The following is a 17,495-nucleotide window of genomic DNA, read 5'->3' on the forward strand; positions in this document are numbered from 1 at the left end:
ATATGGCGCGTTCTCACATGTCAAGGTCAAATACAGGTAGCAGATATTGCCCACCATAACAGCATGGTCAATGCTTAGGTACCTAAAAGAACATATGCACTTATAAGGTACCTAAGTAGCCACCTTCCAAATAAGTATATGATCTTAAACTTGATTGGCCATTGAATATAGGCAGTTGCAGTTGGTTACTAGGTAGGTTAAGGGACTCAACTACAGGACAAGGAGAGAACACGCTGTTATGAGATCCGAATTTCCGAATTTGGCTGGTGTAGGGTTCTATTTTCGGCAGCCAGAACAGGGGGGAGACTCAGGGCCGTGTCTAGTATGGGCATTTACGTTACCCAATCGCAAGTCATTGACATGATACACCACGGTGATATCAAGGGAGTTAGCAACGAAGATAGCAGTTAGACTACAAACTACAGGTAGTTAACATTGAATTTGATTCTGTATATTTCGAGTCTAGCATATAAATATAGACATAAGCACTACGCTTCAAAATATAACACTAGTTTATTATACCCAGGTCCCAGGTAATTAATAGACTGCTACACCTCCTGGAAGCTCAGTGATCCACTGCCCTGGCTGTCCGACATCTTCAACAACCTGTTGAGCCTTCTTGCACTTCATCGCGTCCGCAGCGGACTGTATCTTAAGAACGCCGCAGTTAGCATTGGCGCAATTCCCACCAGGCAAAGCATCCATGGCCTTTTGCAAAGAATCATCCTTCCATCCAAAGAGGTAATCGCCATGCTGGCCATATCCAGTGCTGCCATCAATATCAGTAACAGGTACGCAATTGACTTAAGGGAGGGAGGGAACTTACGAGTCGCCGAAGCTGTAGACGAAGGGCTGCTTGCCGTTTCCGTACCAAGCAGTGTTCGAATACCTTCCGGTGTCCCACATGACTTCGTACATGACCTGAGGAATAGCAACGGGGTGAGTAGAAGGGCAGTTCGGGCTACCAAGGCCACCGCCGTTGGAGTAGGCAACGTGGGACTTGTGGTCTGGTGAATCGAGATTCTTTCCATCCCAGCAGGACGGAAAGATGACGGTAGCGCGGATACCTCCAGGGCAGTACTTGGTTGGGAGCTCGCCTGTGTCTTTGCTATCGCAGGGGGCGAAACCCTCGCCATTTCCGAGGCAGCGGTGACAGATCGAGGGTTTGTATATGTTTTGTTTGTTCGTGGGGTCTCCTGCGATCATCCGGAAACCAGGCTTGAATGCCGTCACCTTACCATTTTTGGCGCTGTAAGGCATGTAGTACACTGTCATCCCTCCATCCTGCTGGATGCCAAAGTTGGCAAATTGGGGGACGCGCTGGAAGGTACCATTTTCAGGAGACTTAAAGTACAATGATGCGGTCCAATAGTTGCTGAAGTCCTCTGAGTAGGTGCAACTCGTGCAAGTGGACAAGCTGGGCGGATCGTATTCAGCTGGTGTCATCTGAGTCATGTTAGCGGCAGTCTTCGATCGGATTCATGTGGGCTACCGTAAGATTGAACGAGTTCCCTCCGATGATTTGATGTGTGTGGGGGGCGGGGTTTTGACCAGGAGAGACCAAAGGATCAGCGCGTTCGGTGGTGAGCTGTGAGCAGCCAAAACGAAGCATATTCTGCGCAGAGGCACGCTGCCCCAAAAGGGCACCGACGATGAGAGAGCTCCAAAACATGGTGAATTCCTTGGCGTGGAGTTTCAAAGTGAATGTGGCGATGCATGCTGCATCCGGTCCTGTTGGCTTCTTAAATAAACGACCAGCCTACAATCTGACTCCATGGGTTGACCTATAAAGTAAGACCTGGGTGCCGTGGGGAATCCTTGATACGTATAACTGCCGGTAAGATTCTTTTAGCCGGAGACAAAAGCCGGCCAACTAGAACGTCGAGATTTAGAGGCACTATCATGGTTGTTATATGAGACAGTCCGTTCTATGTGGCTATAGAAGGCCATTTTCGGATCCCTAAACTCCTAGTCCCAGTGGCTTCTATGCCGTATACCTACCTAGTAAAAGGCATGATTCATATGCAAACTGCCTACTCGAAGGCAGGTAATATTGGTCATGTTACAAGCCAACAGGGTGCCACGACCCAACAGCCTGTTCTCTGGCCACGAAGTTCGGAAATAAAAGATCCGAATCACGTGGACCAACCAAAAAGGTCTGTCGGTTGAATCGATGTTTCAAAATCGAGACTCACAGGACTTATGATACGACTCGAGGTCCGACACGGGGCCCGTAAAAGTGGGTACAATCGGCCGGAATGATTACAAGGGTGCCGGGTAACGACACGTGACATCCTCCGGTGCCTAGGGGGATGCCGGGAGATGACGTTCTTTACATAAGCCTAGCATAGTCTCCTTGGTTACAGTGCGTTCGGTGGTAGTCGGCTTAGGATTATACAACTTAGTATTAATATAAGACGAGTCTGTCTTCAATCCCCTTTGATGGGGTATACAGCCTTACCTACCTCCTATTATACTATCTATACATAGCTCGAACTTTGAACCTCAATCAACAGTGTTATGTATTAGTATTCAGCTTAACCTATCTTAACGTTTGTGGTAGAACATGTTGCGTATAAGTACCTAATTTACCAGCTTCAACCAAGGTTTCATTTCAATGCCTCTAAGTCAGCTTACTTCTCTCCCTTCTCAGAATTTTTGGTTTCGCCGGCCAACTGCTGGAACTCCTCCTCGTGTATCATGAAAGCTTCGTCGTTAACGTCGCGATGTTGCCACCAGAAGATAACGGTTTGAACAGCAAGTGCTATTGCCGGAGCAGCCCAGGCCCAAACAAGGGTTGGATCTGTAATTGCGGGAATTAAAATTTCACCCAAGGCACTGCTCAGAGCAGTCATGAATAAGAAGAGGGCAACGACCGTAGCCCTCATATGTTCCGGGGCACGGGCGTACGCGAGCTCGTACGATGTAACATTAACAAAGATTTCGGACATAGCACCCAGGGAAACGTTCGGGATCTGCCACCAAATTGAGATTGGAGACACCTCATCGCAGTCGGTAGCATAATAGCCACAAGGTGACGTTCTATAGACGTATAACTGCACGATGGCTCCAAATACTGTTTTCAGGCTTAATATTAGCATCTATTCGCATCCGCAAATAAGAAGGAAAGAGAAATACTCACTTCCGGAAATGGTGGCTAGAACAAAGCCAATTGTCATCCGACTGATACGGCCAACTTTGATCTTTCTACGCTCTAAGGCCGGATATACGATCTGCGCCATAAAAGGCGAAAAAACAAGAATCACCAAAGGATTAAAGTGCCCGAGTAGGTCATTAGGCGCACCTTCAGACTAACGTATAAAAATATTTCGTGTCAGCTTTCCAATACTACAATTCTAGACTCTCCACCGTTATTTTTCGATTGAGTCGAAATGATAGGGCTATCACACTTACTTGCATTGCGGCACCTTGCGAAGATAACGTACTTCCGACGCCGCCGCTATATGAGGGCATTTCGTGTCAGCTTTACAACCGTACGATTCTAGAATCTTCACCTTGTTCTGTCAACAAGGCCCGGATCAGTTACACCAATCCACGGCTCTTTATATCGGTATATAGTTTATATGCATATCTATTTAACTAGATAAATATATGATAAAACCATTTAATCGTTTGAAGAGCCGTGGATTGGTGTAATTGATCCGGTCCTTGGACTTGTTCGAGTGAGTCGAAATGATAGAGTCATCACACTTACTACTGAGCGTTAGCCACTGTACTTCGGGACCATTCTAGAAAGGAGAACCGGAAATAACAACACGGGGTGTTTTCATACATACCTTGTTAAGGTTCCAAATGGGAATGTAGCAGAATATCCGTACGGCCGTCCATGTCCGTTCGCTATCGGCCACGTCCTTCTCAGAGTAGGTGACATGTATGTTCTGCTCTGCTAGCACGGAAGGCTTCACGTTATACCAGAACCTTTTCGAGAAGACGTTTCCTTTGCTCCTCTTCAAAGTTGAAACAGTGATCTTCACGAAACGGGCTAGATCGGAACCCTGAGGTGGCTTCTTGACCGTCCGCTTATACATGACGGCGAGCAGGATCGGTAGTAGGAAATATATGATGCCTGGGAGGAGGAAAGCAAGCCAGAAGCTGTGAAATTTTTCGACATAGACCACGGCGATGCTAAAAAATGCACCCACGTTGACAAAGGCATAGAAGATAAGCATAATATGGCTGACCGTCGTCTCGGGGTCCACAAGCACTTTCTCTCCGGTTCCGAGTACCTTCGTATACTCTTTTTGATACGAGTACTGGTCAATAACTGTCGGCGCAACATTTGGTTTAAAAATGCCAGCCCCGATGGCAAGCAATAAGAAAGAAACAAGGAAAGGAGCCACGCCTTTTCCAGCCTATTTTTATGATAAGACGTGTTAATATGTCTCGGTAATAGAATGACAGCCAGAGAAATCGGATATAATACCTGAAGTAAAGCTGGAGCAGCACCTCCGACCATAATTACGTGGGCAACACCTCCCACAAGGACACCCCAGCTATAGAAATGGGTTAATATAAGGAAATAGGGGGAGTAAGGGGTGGCTTATTCCTTACATTATAGCTTTATAACGGCCAATTTTTACATCTGCAAGCCACGCACCAAAGATAGGAATGATATATGCCAGAAAGGTGAATAGGAGACCCAGAGCAGAAGCTGTTTGAATGCCAAGGTTGAGGGCACCAGCATGGGAGTTGGGCTTTGATTTATCAATAGCACCAGTTCCGGGGCCGCCAGCCGGGAGAGGAAACTGCCTGTAAAGAGTTATAATGTTAGGTTGAGGTCTTATTACGCGAGGTTTTACGAAAGGTAGGTACGCACATATAGTTGTTAAAAACAGCTTTGACACCATAGTAAGAAGCTCGTTCGGCCAGTTCCACAAAACAAAGAGACCAGGCAGCGAGAGGAATAGAATCGTTGACTTTACGCAACGTCCTCCGTTCCTCTTCGGTCGGAGGCGGATAGGCCTCGTAATCGATAACGGGACCAGCTTCTTCAAGCGATTCGGGCAGCGACTCGACGCGGGGAGAGTCGGGGGACTTGTTCACGGCTTTGTCCTGTACATGATGTCTTTCTACATCGCGAATACCCGGGACTGGGTCTGCGTCTGGTTCGACGACTTTTTGAACATTGAGACCGACAACATTCTCAGCTGCAGTATGTGTTAGATAGACGGTTAACAAAACTGATGATAGGCGGGATGTTAGGACGTACCCATGATGGGCGGATGCTTTCCTTGGATCTGTGGAATAGGTCGCGAGACTGGCTAAAAGTCTACAGCATGTGTAAGTCCAACGGGAAGGTTGGCATTGCTCTTATTAATATATAATACAACACATAGGTATACAATCTAGTGATTTGATACGGCCTTTGAAACCGATCTTGGATGATTGGACGGAACTACCAATCACATAGGAAGTTAATAAGGCGAGAACAGGGGTTATCCTTACGAAGTAGGAAGGTGAAGTGCCAAGATGATAACAAGCTTAACGACCTACATTGCGCCATTGCGGAGCTACAAAGCCAAATAAGAAGAGAGGGGCACGGCTTGGTTGCGTGATCGCGCGCTGAACAGATTCTAGCTAATCGTATCTCGCAAGCAACCTATTATAACTAATACCAAACCCAGGGTCTCATTATATCAATGGTTAGATATTTAGTCGAGAATCTGGATCCGGATCCTTGGGATTCGGCGTATTGACCATTTTTGCCTCCCATATTCTAGGTCTTGCTGTCTACGGGAATTGAACGCCGAGATTTCCTGCTTTTATGGCCAGAGTCAGCTTTGCGTGACCAAAGTTACGAGGGTCTGATTGGGTTTAAACGAAAGTGAGACCGGGAAACTGGCGGATTTCGCATTACAGACGTATTGTTGCACAGAAATCGGTGACATGCATAATCACGAGCCATTTTTGGGTTTTAGGAACGATGCCTCTCAAGAGAGTACAGGTCAGATATTCAAGTATACTAACATTTTTACTCATCTTGACTTATATAAGAGTAGCCGACGAAGCACCAAGTATTATACACATCATGTATATAGTATATAGATAAATGCACATGACTCTATAGCACATTCAAGAGAACATACTTATTTGTGTGTATTAGCAGGTGAGTTAGCAAGCTTCTTAAGAGGTAGGTAGTTGAATTGGTATCTCGCTGCAATCTCGGGTAGACGATCAACCCCAGGATTTGGTACGGAGCCTAGCGTGAGGTCCAGACTAAGAGCCAGCTGATGTAGTTGAGCTTCGGCGAGATTCCGAAGAACAGAGTCCGGACTCGGTGACATAGAAATGTGCTGAGTTACTACCCATATACCTGGGTACCTAGGTACCTATTAATAACATTAGGTACTTTTCGAGTATCATGCGTTGATCAAGTATCGTAACCATCGGTTCCAATGTCGTCGCGTTATAGATACTTCTCATGATGTATATGCAGGAGGAGAGGAAGAATCTCTCAAGTTCAGCTGAAAGCTGAGCTGATTGATAAAAGTGGATACATCCAGCACGTTTTTTGCCCGTATAATAGCGCAATAGCGCAATATAACGTACTAACATCTGGGACTTACGATGCGCCAAGGGCGGGATGTTCCTCTTCTAACTCTACCCGCATAGGAGAGCAGCCTACTAAGAATGGAGTGCCACGTGGAGAATATGCGTAGTACATGTAGGTACTTATGTATAGGTACCTATATGCAGAAATGCAGATACCCGCGAGATGTTGCAAGCCGCTTCGCTTAGGTAATTTCCCGCCGAAACTCATGCATAGAACAATTATTATTCGACCGTAAGATACTACCTCGCAAAAACTTCCCAGTTTCGTCTGAGTAATAGATACGAGCTGCGTGACCTCCCGATAAATTTATTCAAATTTATTTTTACAATCTCTTACTATATGTTGCTTGGCTACCTTACTATTTTCTACTGTTTTTTCGCACATCGTGGTGCGAAAATTAAAGACAATCCAAATCTAGTTCTATTCCAATGGCCCTGTACGACATGGTACTTACGCCATGTACCAAATACGGTACGTCTGGGGGCACCAAGCACGCATTATCTAAAGACATTAAGTGAAATATTAATATATTATGTATTGACCAGCCTCTGTAATTACAGGAGATACTTCTATTGCACATTTATAGAGATGTGAAATATGTGGAATATTTACCTTATGACCACCTAGATAATACCTTACCTAGGTATTTATGAACATGGAAACCCCCCACGCTATGTCGTAGAAACCGACTAATTGATTATAGAGAGTAGCACTAATATCGAGGCCTAGCCAATTATGTAATAATCATGTGAAGGAACTATAGCGTGCTGTGGAGTGATGATTCTGAGAAGCACCGCACACGCTATCTCCACCGCTTAGGGAAAATACCTTAGGCATTTGGGGGGGTGCGCTCTTCGAATCGGATTGGGATGTTATATTCATGGGGCGATTCTCCGTTATGGATACATCCAGGAGAATAAGTAGAGAAATAGTTTGCCTTATGGCATTTAATGGTTGAATCGCCCGATGAAAAAGGGGTAAGATCTTAAAGACCGTGTTAGTATAAAGGATGCGGAAAAAAAGGATATCACTTATTTTTACAAGTTAAGTGGTTATTTGATATATTTACCAGTATCTTCAAGTTCCATAGTTCAATCTAAATCATTATCGTAAATGGTTTGACTAATACGCACATATTCGAATGTTTAAGAGAAGTAGGTAAGGTCCAAATACGAAATATTGGGACATATTTCAAGTATCAAAGTTTTCTCTTTAGTCACCAGAGAAGCGCCGTGACTCTATGACAGAATGATATTAGTTTTAGAAATGAAATCTATGATTTCTTATGACGTTGCCATCCTCATGCCCATTTTCCTAAAAAGCTCATTAGAGCCATTCCCGCAACCAGTCCTAATCCTCCAAGAGTTGTTATCACAGCCCCTGCATTTTCCAATTCACCACCAAACATCCAATCTCCTGCCCACATCTCCACAACTCCAACCCATATGAGTATACCGGCTGATAAACCATTGAGAGTCCCCAGAGCAATCAGTGTTTTGGGGTCATTGCCATTAAACTGATTCAGAACCCCAATACCAATCGCCATACCAACCGGAGTGACCAAAGCAAAGGCGGCAGCCATTAGAAATTTCTGGGACATTTGTAACGAATTCAAATCCTTACTTTCCTGCAGAGAGTCTCCATTGTCCGTGATTGTTGGAACTTGTGTGGACGTGGTATCATCCCTGGCTAATTGTGCATGATTGGCATTTTCTCCTTCAGCTCTATTAAAATGACCAACAGAGGCAATGCGGGTACCGAGAGCTATACCCTCAAACATCTGGTGGAAGAGGATGACAACAAAAAGAGTTACGAAGAAGCTGTCCCCTGCAACCACCAAAGTAACGCCGATCACTTACAGAGGAGGTTAGTATTGGATGAGACAGATGGTTAACGAGTGATGACTTACGAAGTGAGTGAAATATTATGCCAGCTTCAAGTACTGCGACACCAATTACCTCGCTGTTGTACTGAGTTCTTGCCCAGAACCTTTGGGCTAAGCGATGACTCGCGTTCTCTATTACGAATGCGAAGAACATCCCGGCCATGACAATCGCAGCTGTTGTTGCTTCGTACTTAAGCTCTCCAAGACACTCATTGGTGAACATAAGCTGGGCATGCGTGAAAAGCTAGACATAGGTTAGTAACCAGTAGTATGCGTTGTGTATCGACCTGGGAGACTCACGTGGACAAATGCTGTTGCTATTATAACTCCGGTGCCGAATTGCTTTAGAATGAGGAAAACTGGCTGGAACTTCTGTGGCAGTATAGGTTTGAGGAATATTGGCCCTGCGACGCCTATAGACTTTCATGAGTTTATTACCATTAGACACTGGATAACGAGGTAGTTATGCTTACCGATGAAGCTTGTGACTAGAATAACGAAGAGAAGTCCAATCCTAAGAGGGACGTTGTAGTCTCGATCTCGTCGTGAGCACTGTGCTACGCCACTCTCGCTCGACCCGCCGACACAATGTCTATCAAATTTTAGAGACATGAACTGATATAATACTTAAGCAGGAACCTACTTACTCAACCCCTGCATGGAAATGGCAATTTTGTCCCTCGCTCTCACTGTGTGCGTCGCTCTCTTCTGAGTGGCCGGCTGGGTCCTCGCTGTTAAGACCGAGGACTTCAACGTCGGAGCCATCGGGCGCAAGACAAAATCTGGTTTATCAGCATCGATTTGTATTTTAAGGAGCACATTATTTAACATACGATTCATCCCCGTGCTTATGGCAGCCTGTGTATGTTGGAGGGATTTCGCTAGTTCCTGTCGCCGGTACCACCATTTGAAGCTCCGTTGTACCATAGAGACAGAATCTGTACCTCGTTAGCCTGCCGTTCCAACCTGTTCGCATAATGACTCACACTGAGGCGCCGTGCATATGGCATTCTGATACAGCAGTAAAACTTTCAGTAGCTCGAGGGACTGTAGGAGCTGGTGTGGTCATTGGACCCTGTGATATAGGTCTTGGAGGGATATATGATGCTTTGGCGTAGGAAAAAACGTCAAGCGCGATAATAACGGCAAGTGAAAGGGCTGTCGGCCGCTTCCGGGACCAACCCATAATGCCAAAAGTACGTGTATTGTTGCTTCCAAGTGTATTTAAGTCGATTGTGGCCTCTGTCCAATCCCAAAATAGGGGGGTGGTTTATGGCGAGTCGTAGCTGCGTTGAATGAATGGAGAGGCCTATTGGCAGAGCCGCATAATATAATTGAAGAAAGATTTTTGCAATTATTTAAATGGGGTTTTTCGCTTCAGAAGTCTCTTTTTTGGCCATCAAGGTGCTTCGGCTTTTTGATAACTTAGGAAGTTATACTTGGCGTTCTCGCGAAGTATATTCTAGCCCGTTTTTATCCCCCACACAGCTTCCCTTGGCCTTCCTCCAGCTGCTTGGCACGTCTAAGTGGAAACCCGAAGAGAAATTGACTATTTGAAGTCTTGACACGATAACTTCTTCTTTTCAGTCATGTAATAATGAGCAAGAACCTTGATGGGCGTCGTGAAACCTTGCGAGTTCCAAGCGGATGGAAACGCGCTCACGGCACACCAGTCTTCATGTATTTATCCGCCATCTTAAAGGCTATGTATGTGTCTGTGCAGGTATAAGCGCAGAAATTTTGGTACATACTACGTATGACGCACATTATAGAGTCAATATAAATTTAGTACGTCGTAATTGGCTTTCCCAACGAGATGGTGCATTGATATATGCACGACGCAAGATCATATACTGAGATGCATATTGTTGTCGAATATAGCCGTAACAAAAGTATCATGTACCTAAGCTTAAAATTAACAATGTTGTCTTCCAGCTTGACTAGGAGTATAATGCCATCCAGCTTGCCGCAATCCAGTCTGCGATCAACATTGCCTATCAGAAACCCATTCCTGCAACTGCGAATAAGCCTCCTAGTATCGCAATGCTACCAACTCCTACTTTTCCAACGCCGGCTGTTTCTATGGGCTGTGTGGATGATGTAGTTTCGGCCACAGCAGGCCCATCACAGTGCCAGTGGTCCCCGTGCGGCTCACAACCAACAGACTCTGTTGGGCTGGGTGCCAGGCTCCCAGTTCCCTCGCCATGATGATCACTAGTCGCAGAGCTTGTACTTGAGGCAGTCGCCGATGCAGGAGCATCACAATGCCAATGATCTCCGTGGGGTTCGCAACCGATAGACTCCGTGGGACTTGGCGCAAGGGTTTTGGAGGTTTCGTTATTATGAGTGCTGGATATAGTTACAGGGACAGTGATTGAAGCTGGCCCATCGCAATGCCTGTGCATTCCAGTAAGTTTATTTTGTTTTTCTTCCGGGAATATTAATAAGAGAGTGCCTCACCAATGATCACCATGAGGATGACACCCCACAGATGCGGTCGGAGACGGCGGCAATGTTTGCGCAACGGCCGTCGAAGCGACGAGAAAAGCAGCAAGAATTGCGTTAAGGTTATACATATTGTCGAAGCACTTGAAGTTTCACTGGTTGAGGAATCTAAGAAAGTTAACAAGTGCTCGAGCTCAATCAACAAGGCGGTATGGATAATTTATATAATCATTCAGGCACAGGATTTAAATCTAACAAGGTTAAGCATATTTCTAAACTGAAAGTTATGAGCCGAGATCATATCTTATCCAATATTTGCTCTTGACTCATACTATCACAATCTCATGTTAACTATCCCAGCTAGGAGGACGAACTAAAGATTTTAATCAAGGATATTAGGCCGATAATTGACTGTTTGGATCATTGCCAAGCTAACAACGTGGTCAATTATGAGCTCATAAAAAGTTTCGTTCATCTCCAAAGTTGTGGGAAAGGAATCGAAAGTGCCTGTATAATGTGAAATGCTAGTATATAGGAAGGACCCTGATGGCCGTTATTATAGACTATATCTTGGCTCTTTCTCTTGGGTCCTCTTGGCGTGGGTAGTTTACCTTCTATAAACTATGCCAAGGTATTGAAATGTTCAGCTTTGCCTCAGTGTTTTTTTTTTCGTATACGACATGCAGTTACCCGACTCCTCTCCAATGTTAAGCTTTAGTAGCCAAGATACGTTCAGAAACCCAGCAGGTCCAACAAGGTTACGGTCTTTCGCGTGGCTAGAACCCTAGGTAAACAGATAGATACCCTGGCAGAGAAAGGACACACCTGCGTTGATCAAAATATCTATACACAGGTAGTATTCGACTGAATTTGGTTGTCATATTGGGTTCTTTATGGGACTTTCGTTAATCTAGTTGTAGAAACGAGCAGTTAAAATCTACTAGATCATTATACTTCATAAGCAATATATAGTAAATTTATTAAGTAACGTTAAGGTTAACGCACATGTTGAATATAAAATGTACAAAAAAAGCGTTGATATACGGGCAACCCTTTCCACTAATCCTTGGTTTTGGCCAATCAGAATTAAAGACTCGATCGTCAACTCAATCTTCAAATGCCTAGTATTATGTCAAATACACGCCGTTATACACACTCGAGTAACTTTACAAATTTAACACTTCAAGTCCTGTGTATGATATCATGATATAGCCTTAATTGATGCGAAAATAATGGTCCAAGTTGCATGTTCGTAAGACTTGAAATAGGTCTTATATACCTTGTTGAGTCCTTCTGAAAAGACCTTTTCAAGGTGGTCTTAAAGGATATCACGTGCTTGCCTCTTGAACCAGAGTTATTTAATTCAGATACAACATGCCAACTAAGAGACCTGTTTAAATACAACTTGGATCGTTATTTTCGCATCAATTGAGGCTACAGAGTTATATCAGTTATAGTACTTGAAGTGCTATATTCGTAAAGTTATTCGAGTGCGTGTAAGTGTATAAGCCATATGTACCTAGGTAGTATTGAACTTGTGGGGAGGATTGCCGTATCAACGCTTTTTAAAAAAAAATTTATTTTTACAAACACTCAAGTTCTTCTTGGATGTCTGGATAACACGTGACCGTAGGTCACATGGATTTACATGTAACCATGTACATCTCACAGTATGTATATACCTACCATGTACCTACCTAGGCATTATGGGCTATCTGTTACTTATAATAGTATGCCAAAAAGACACAGGTACATATTCCACTTATATTGACGAATTAAGACTTTGAAAATACCCAAAACATGCCACTTTAGGAATGGTGTAACAGTCTCAACCAATCAGATGCATATGGATAATGTACTGTGTCTCTTTGGCACCTAAGGTAACCCCTTAGCCATTTTGACAGATGGTCCAAGCTGCACTATAATATTGAACGTAGTGTAAGCCATTCCCACCATTCGAATTCCTGTAGATTTGCCTTTTCTCCTATTGCGAATGTGTCGTCCGAATTATTGTAGTGCAAATGACAAATGATGTAAGCTATCGTAGAACCCACCAGTAGACTTGTTCCCCTTCCACTTCGGGACATATATAAAGGGGATTTTCTACTTCACATAGAACATTATTACTCACTCTGCTTAAGGTCATCCCGTTCGTCTACGGAATTTCCAATTTTTATATCTCAAGTCATCTCAAGTCATCTCAAGTCATCTCAATTGTGCACCGTAAAGTGTATAAATAGCCCCTCACACTTTTCATCGCACCTCAAAGTCACTTCCCGTATTCCATGACGATGTCGATCATGGAGGCGTTGGAGATTACTTCCTGGGTGAAGCCATCTCATTATTCTGTTGAGCAGACAGCTCTATGCATCGCTGTTGCGATCCTAGTCATACTTGTGTTGCGCGTAACCATCGGCCCTGGAGAAACAAGCTCTCTCCCTATCATAAATCCGAGGAAACGATTCGAGTTTTCAAACTTAGAACGTATCGCCCACTTTAAAGCCAATTGCCGACAACTATTACAAAAAGGAAGAGCCATGTATCCGCAGAAACCCTATCGAATGATCTGTCCCGAGGGCGAAGTGATAGTTCTCCCTACTTGCCTCGTCAACCAAGTACGAAGTGAGCCTGCACTCGATTTTGTTGGAATCAGTAAGGAAGTGAGCGGCTGAATGATTTATTTTCCTCATTTAACCGAGTCTGGACTGACGACTCACCTAGGATAGCCACTCGCACATCCCTGGATTCGATCCATTTGGCCTTCCTACAGCAACAACAGTCGTGGTCAACCGATATTTGAACAAGGCCATAAGTATGACTGACTATCATTACGTATACGGCAGGTCGTGCTGAACATTCATATAGGCAAACTCACTGGGCCAATATCGCAAGAGGCAGGGCTGGTCCTCGCTCAGCTTTTGCCTGACTGTCACGGTAAGGATAATGTTAACACCTTGAATGAACCCCGTGAAGGAATTTCTGAAGCTCAATGTCATGCACAGATTGGGTCACCATCAAACCATCCGAGTATATTCTCCCAGTGGTTGCTCGCGTATCTTCCAGAGTATTCCTCGGCGAGAAGCTCTGCCGCAACAAAGAGTGGATTCAAGCTTCTTCCGAATACGCTCCCGCGGCCTTTGCTGGCGCAGGGGAATTGGAAGGCTGGCCAGCGTCTCTTCATCCTTTGGTCCACTGGTTTCTCCCAAGATGTCGAAATGCTCGCGCCTGCCTTGCTAAAGCCCGGTACGTTCTACGGCCATACATCGAGGAACGTTGCAATTTGAAGGTATCAGCTCAGATCAAAGGGGACCCTACGCCCATTTTTGACGACGCAATTGAATGGTATGAACACGCGACCAAGCATGCTTATGACCCGACGGTAGCCCAGATAAGTTTATCCATGGCCGCCATTCATACAACAAGCGACCTGCTCAAAGAAACAATGATACAACTTGCTCAACACCAGGAGCTCTTTGAGCCTCTTCGCAAAGAGGTGCTCGAAGCACTACGTCCCAATGGCCTAAATAAGACAGCTCTCCTCGGCCTGAAGTTGATGGATAGTGCAATCAAAGAAACTCAGAGACTTAAACCACTCTTGATCTGTGCGTATCCAGCTTGATCCCAACTGAACAACAACTGACATGTTTTGCTCAGCTACTATGCGCCGCATCGCACTCAAGGATATAACGCTCTCCAATGGTCTTGTTATTCGTAAGGGCCAAAAGCTCTTGGTGGATAATCTGCACATGCAGGACAGTACCTACTACGAGGATCCTCTCCGATTCGACGCTTATCGATTCTTGCGAATGCGTCAAATACCAGGCCAAGAGAACCATTCACAATTGGCAAGTACAAGTATTGAGCACATGGGATTCGGGCATGGGCTTCACGCATGCCCAGGACGTTTCTTCGCTACTAATGAGATCAAGGTCCTGTTGTGTCACCTGCTATTGAAGTATGAGTGGAAGCTCGTGGATGGTTGTATTCCTCGGTCATTCGATGTTGGATATGCTGTTATTGGAGACCCCGAAGCAAAGTTAATGATTAGAAAGCGACAGCCGGAGATGGACATCGATGTACTTGAATGATTTGATTTGATTAGGTAGTAGAGGACGTTCCTCCGTAGTCTCTCTCCTTGAGAAACCTTGCTCACGGCTCTACGCATAATTCTTTTGCTTGAAGATCGTTAGTGTCTGGGCAGATTTTGTTCTGGAACATGTCTAACCTCTATTTCGCTATTTTTCGGTTTTACCTATAATATTTCTATTATGTACCTATAGCTTGCTATCTGATATAGTGCTTATCATGTCGGCAAAGCAATTATGCCGTTATTATACCCACGTCCGTTCGGAAACACGTCCGTTCGGAAACTTTTCTTATCGCTTTCCAGTTAAAATTCCATTAATAATATTGCCGGTTAATTTTGCAACGTTATTAATATCGACATCCCAGGCTAGTCAGCAATATCAATTCATACTGCCTACGCTGAAGACAGCACCATCGCCAGCGCGAGCATAATAGACCACGTTTGTAGGTATGACTAGGTATCCGTACGGATTAGGTAATAGAAAGGAATAACGTAACGAATAGGAAAGGAAAGGAAAGATAATACGAAATGAGGCTATTGCGATGACTGTTGTTATATTAATTAATGATATTATTATATGGATTATGTATGTGGATGTTATTTAAAAAAAATTACTTTTTGTGTGGGGAATAGTTACGTGTTATTACGTGACTATTTTTACGTAATGATATTTTATTTTTAGCAACTTTTTTTTTTTTTTTTTTTTTTTATATATAACATAATTATATATAATTTAATATTAACAAAATTTTTTTTTTTAATCCGTTTTTTTTATATTATAACGTAATTGTTAATAAGTTTTAAATTTATTATAATAATATATAATAAATTTAAATAAATTAAATATATAATTAAATTTTTTATTATATTAATTAAAGTTAATTAAAATTAATTAAAACTGGTTAATTAAAATAATTAAAATAAAAGTTATTTAATTAAAAATAAAGTTATTTTTAATTAAATTATAAAAATTATTAATTTAAATTAATTAAAAACAATTATATATTATAATAAATTTAATATAATTAATTAATTTTAATTTTATAATAAAAATTTTTAACGGTTTTAATTTTTTTATTTAATATATTATTTTTTAAATTATATTTTTTATTTTTATATTTATATTTATTATTATTATATATTTTAATATAATCGGTAATGTTTTATAATTTTATTAAACGTATATATGTAATAAATTTATTAAGTTTTAATAAAATTGTTTATAAAATCGGTTATATTTTTCGTAAAATCGGTTTTAATATTATTAATTATAATATTAATTATATTTATAAAATTAATTTTAATATTATTAATTATTTTACATTTATTTCATTTAATTATATGATTTATATTTAAAATGGTTTAAATGTTATTTTTACATAAATATATATTTTTTATAATTTAAATTATATTATTATTACGATATTTTTATTAAATTTATTAATATAATATAAATTAATTATTAAAATAAAATTATTAAAATAATGTTTTAATAAATACGTATTTTTATTAAATAAAAATTTTGTAAATTTTTTAATGTTAATTATTATTTTTAATTTTTTTAAAAAGATTTTTTTTTTATTAAAATATATTTTATAATATAAAAAATAATTTATTATTAATAATTATAATAAACAGTTTATTTTTTAAAAATGTTTTATTTATTATTTTATAAAAAATTTTTTAAAATTATTTTATACGTTTTTATTATTTAGGACGAAGTCCGGTATTTTATTTAAGACGAAATCCGGTATTTTATATTACATTAATTAAAAAATTATTATGGGAAATTGATAAGGTAATTGATAAGGTAATTGATAAGGTAATTGATAAGTATTACGTAAGTAATTGATAAGAATATTGATAAGGAATTGATAAGAATTTGATAAGCGTACGGACTACTAGATTTATGCGATATTGATAAGGTAATTGATAAGGAATTGACAGGCGCACAGACCACCACATTCGTGGGAAATTGATAAGGTAATTAATAAGGAATTGAGCAGCGTACAAACCATCATATCCGTGAGAAATTGATAAGGTAATTGATAAGGAATTGAGAGGCGTACAGACCATTATATTTGTGGGAAATTGATAAGGTAATTGAAAAATTAAAACGCGTATTGACTAATAAAATACCGGATTTCGTCCTGGTCCTGGCGTTTTATTTAAAGTGATTATGATATAAAAATTACATGAAAAAATCTACAAAAATTTAAAGAAAATTGGAAAAAATTCAAGAATTTAAAAAAAATTAAATAAAATTAAAAAAATGAAAACAATTAAAATAATTAAAATAATTAAAACAATTAAAACAATTAAAACAATTAAAATAATTAAAAAAATATGTAAAATAAATTATAAAAAATAATGTAAAATAAATTATAAAAAATAATGTAAAATAATGTAAAATAATAATACATTAAATACATTAAATACATTAAATATATTAAATGCATTAAATACATTAAATACATTAAATACATTAAATACATTAAATATAT

General features: G+C 41.1%; 5 protein-coding genes across 5 annotated transcripts; 1 reads left to right on the forward strand and 4 right to left on the reverse strand.

Annotated features, from left to right (window-relative positions):
• Window positions 1-537: 537 nt before the first annotated feature.
• Window positions 538-1,672, reverse strand: F4817DRAFT_311159 (uncharacterized protein; the record flags this gene model as incomplete). The annotated part of the gene is made up of 3 exons (XM_049299962.1): window positions 538-769; window positions 827-1,446; window positions 1,493-1,672. The coding sequence occupies 3 exons, from the start codon at window positions 1,670-1,672 to the stop codon at window positions 538-540; spliced, it is 1,032 nt and encodes a 343-aa protein (XP_049164009.1).
• Window positions 1,673-2,427: 755 nt separating this feature from the next.
• Window positions 2,428-5,379, reverse strand: F4817DRAFT_322717 (PTR2-domain-containing protein). Its single transcript, XM_049301441.1, has 8 exons — window positions 5,231-5,379; window positions 4,838-5,168; window positions 4,573-4,770; window positions 4,445-4,514; window positions 3,799-4,373; window positions 3,415-3,460; window positions 3,143-3,311; window positions 2,428-3,076 (listed from the first exon to the last, which is right to left on the reverse strand). The coding sequence occupies exons 1-8, from the start codon at window positions 5,232-5,234 to the stop codon at window positions 2,634-2,636; spliced, it is 1,836 nt and encodes a 611-aa protein (XP_049164010.1). The 5' UTR covers window positions 5,235-5,379; the 3' UTR covers window positions 2,428-2,633.
• A 2,339-nt stretch (window positions 5,380-7,718) lies between these two features.
• On the reverse strand, window positions 7,719-10,224 carry F4817DRAFT_322718 (Zip-domain-containing protein). The gene is made up of 7 exons (XM_049301442.1): window positions 9,446-10,224; window positions 9,293-9,397; window positions 9,107-9,241; window positions 8,933-9,051; window positions 8,760-8,872; window positions 8,484-8,703; window positions 7,719-8,428 (listed from the first exon to the last, which is right to left on the reverse strand). Exons 1-7 carry the CDS (start codon window positions 9,643-9,645, stop codon window positions 7,875-7,877), a joined length of 1,446 nt encoding a protein of 481 aa, XP_049164011.1. The 5' UTR covers window positions 9,646-10,224; the 3' UTR covers window positions 7,719-7,874.
• Window positions 10,225-10,267: 43 nt separating this feature from the next.
• F4817DRAFT_322721 (uncharacterized protein) lies at window positions 10,268-11,307 on the reverse strand. Its single transcript, XM_049301443.1, has 2 exons — window positions 10,920-11,307; window positions 10,268-10,856 (listed from the first exon to the last, which is right to left on the reverse strand). The coding sequence occupies exons 1-2, from the start codon at window positions 11,033-11,035 to the stop codon at window positions 10,457-10,459; spliced, it is 516 nt and encodes a 171-aa protein (XP_049164012.1). The 5' UTR covers window positions 11,036-11,307; the 3' UTR covers window positions 10,268-10,456.
• Window positions 11,308-12,900: 1,593 nt separating this feature from the next.
• On the forward strand, window positions 12,901-15,018 carry F4817DRAFT_9591 (cytochrome P450). Its single transcript, XM_049308091.1, has 5 exons — window positions 12,901-13,564; window positions 13,626-13,716; window positions 13,770-13,838; window positions 13,907-14,506; window positions 14,559-15,018. The coding sequence occupies exons 1-5, from the start codon at window positions 13,190-13,192 to the stop codon at window positions 14,990-14,992; spliced, it is 1,569 nt and encodes a 522-aa protein (XP_049164013.1). The 5' UTR covers window positions 12,901-13,189; the 3' UTR covers window positions 14,993-15,018.
• The last annotated feature ends 2,477 nt before the right edge of the window (window positions 15,019-17,495 follow it).

The sequence above is a fragment of the Daldinia loculata genome, assembly GCF_022478755.1.
Source record: "Daldinia loculata strain CBS 113971 unplaced genomic scaffold F4817scaffold_1, whole genome shotgun sequence".
NCBI lineage: Eukaryota > Fungi > Ascomycota > Sordariomycetes > Xylariales > Hypoxylaceae > Daldinia > Daldinia loculata.

Excerpts from the sequence above, each read along its gene's own strand:
- F4817DRAFT_322718 (XM_049301442.1), bottom strand. The coding sequence starts at position 9,645 with ATGGGTTGGTCCCGGAAGCGGCCGACAGCCCTTTCACTTGCCGTTATT. Across the intron at positions 9,398-9,445 it reads CATATGCACGGCGCCTCAGT|ATTCTGTCTCTATGGTACAA; the intron begins GTGAGTCATTAT and ends AACGAGGTACAG. Across the intron at positions 9,242-9,292 it reads CATAAGCACGGGGATGAATC|ATTTTGTCTTGCGCCCGATG; the intron begins GTATGTTAAATA and ends CTGATAAACCAG.
- F4817DRAFT_9591 (XM_049308091.1), top strand. The coding sequence starts at position 13,190 with ATGACGATGTCGATCATGGAGGCGTTGGAGATTACTTCCTGGGTGAAG. Across the intron at positions 13,565-13,625 it reads TTGTTGGAATCAGTAAGGAA|GATAGCCACTCGCACATCCC; the intron begins GTGAGCGGCTGA and ends CGACTCACCTAG. Across the intron at positions 13,717-13,769 it reads ATATTTGAACAAGGCCATAA|GCAAACTCACTGGGCCAATA; the intron begins GTATGACTGACT and ends ACATTCATATAG.
- F4817DRAFT_322717 (XM_049301441.1), bottom strand. Across the intron at positions 4,515-4,572 it reads GGCCGTTATAAAGCTATAAT|CTGGGGTGTCCTTGTGGGAG; the intron begins GTAAGGAATAAG and ends CCATTTCTATAG. Across the intron at positions 3,461-3,798 it reads CCCATTTGGAACCTTAACAA|CGGCGGCGTCGGAAGTACGT; the intron begins GGTATGTATGAA and ends GCCCTCATATAG.
- F4817DRAFT_322721 (XM_049301443.1), bottom strand. The coding sequence starts at position 11,035 with ATGTATAACCTTAACGCAATTCTTGCTGCTTTTCTCGTCGCTTCGACG. Across the intron at positions 10,857-10,919 it reads CATCCTCATGGTGATCATTG|GCATTGCGATGGGCCAGCTT; the intron begins GTGAGGCACTCT and ends TGGAATGCACAG.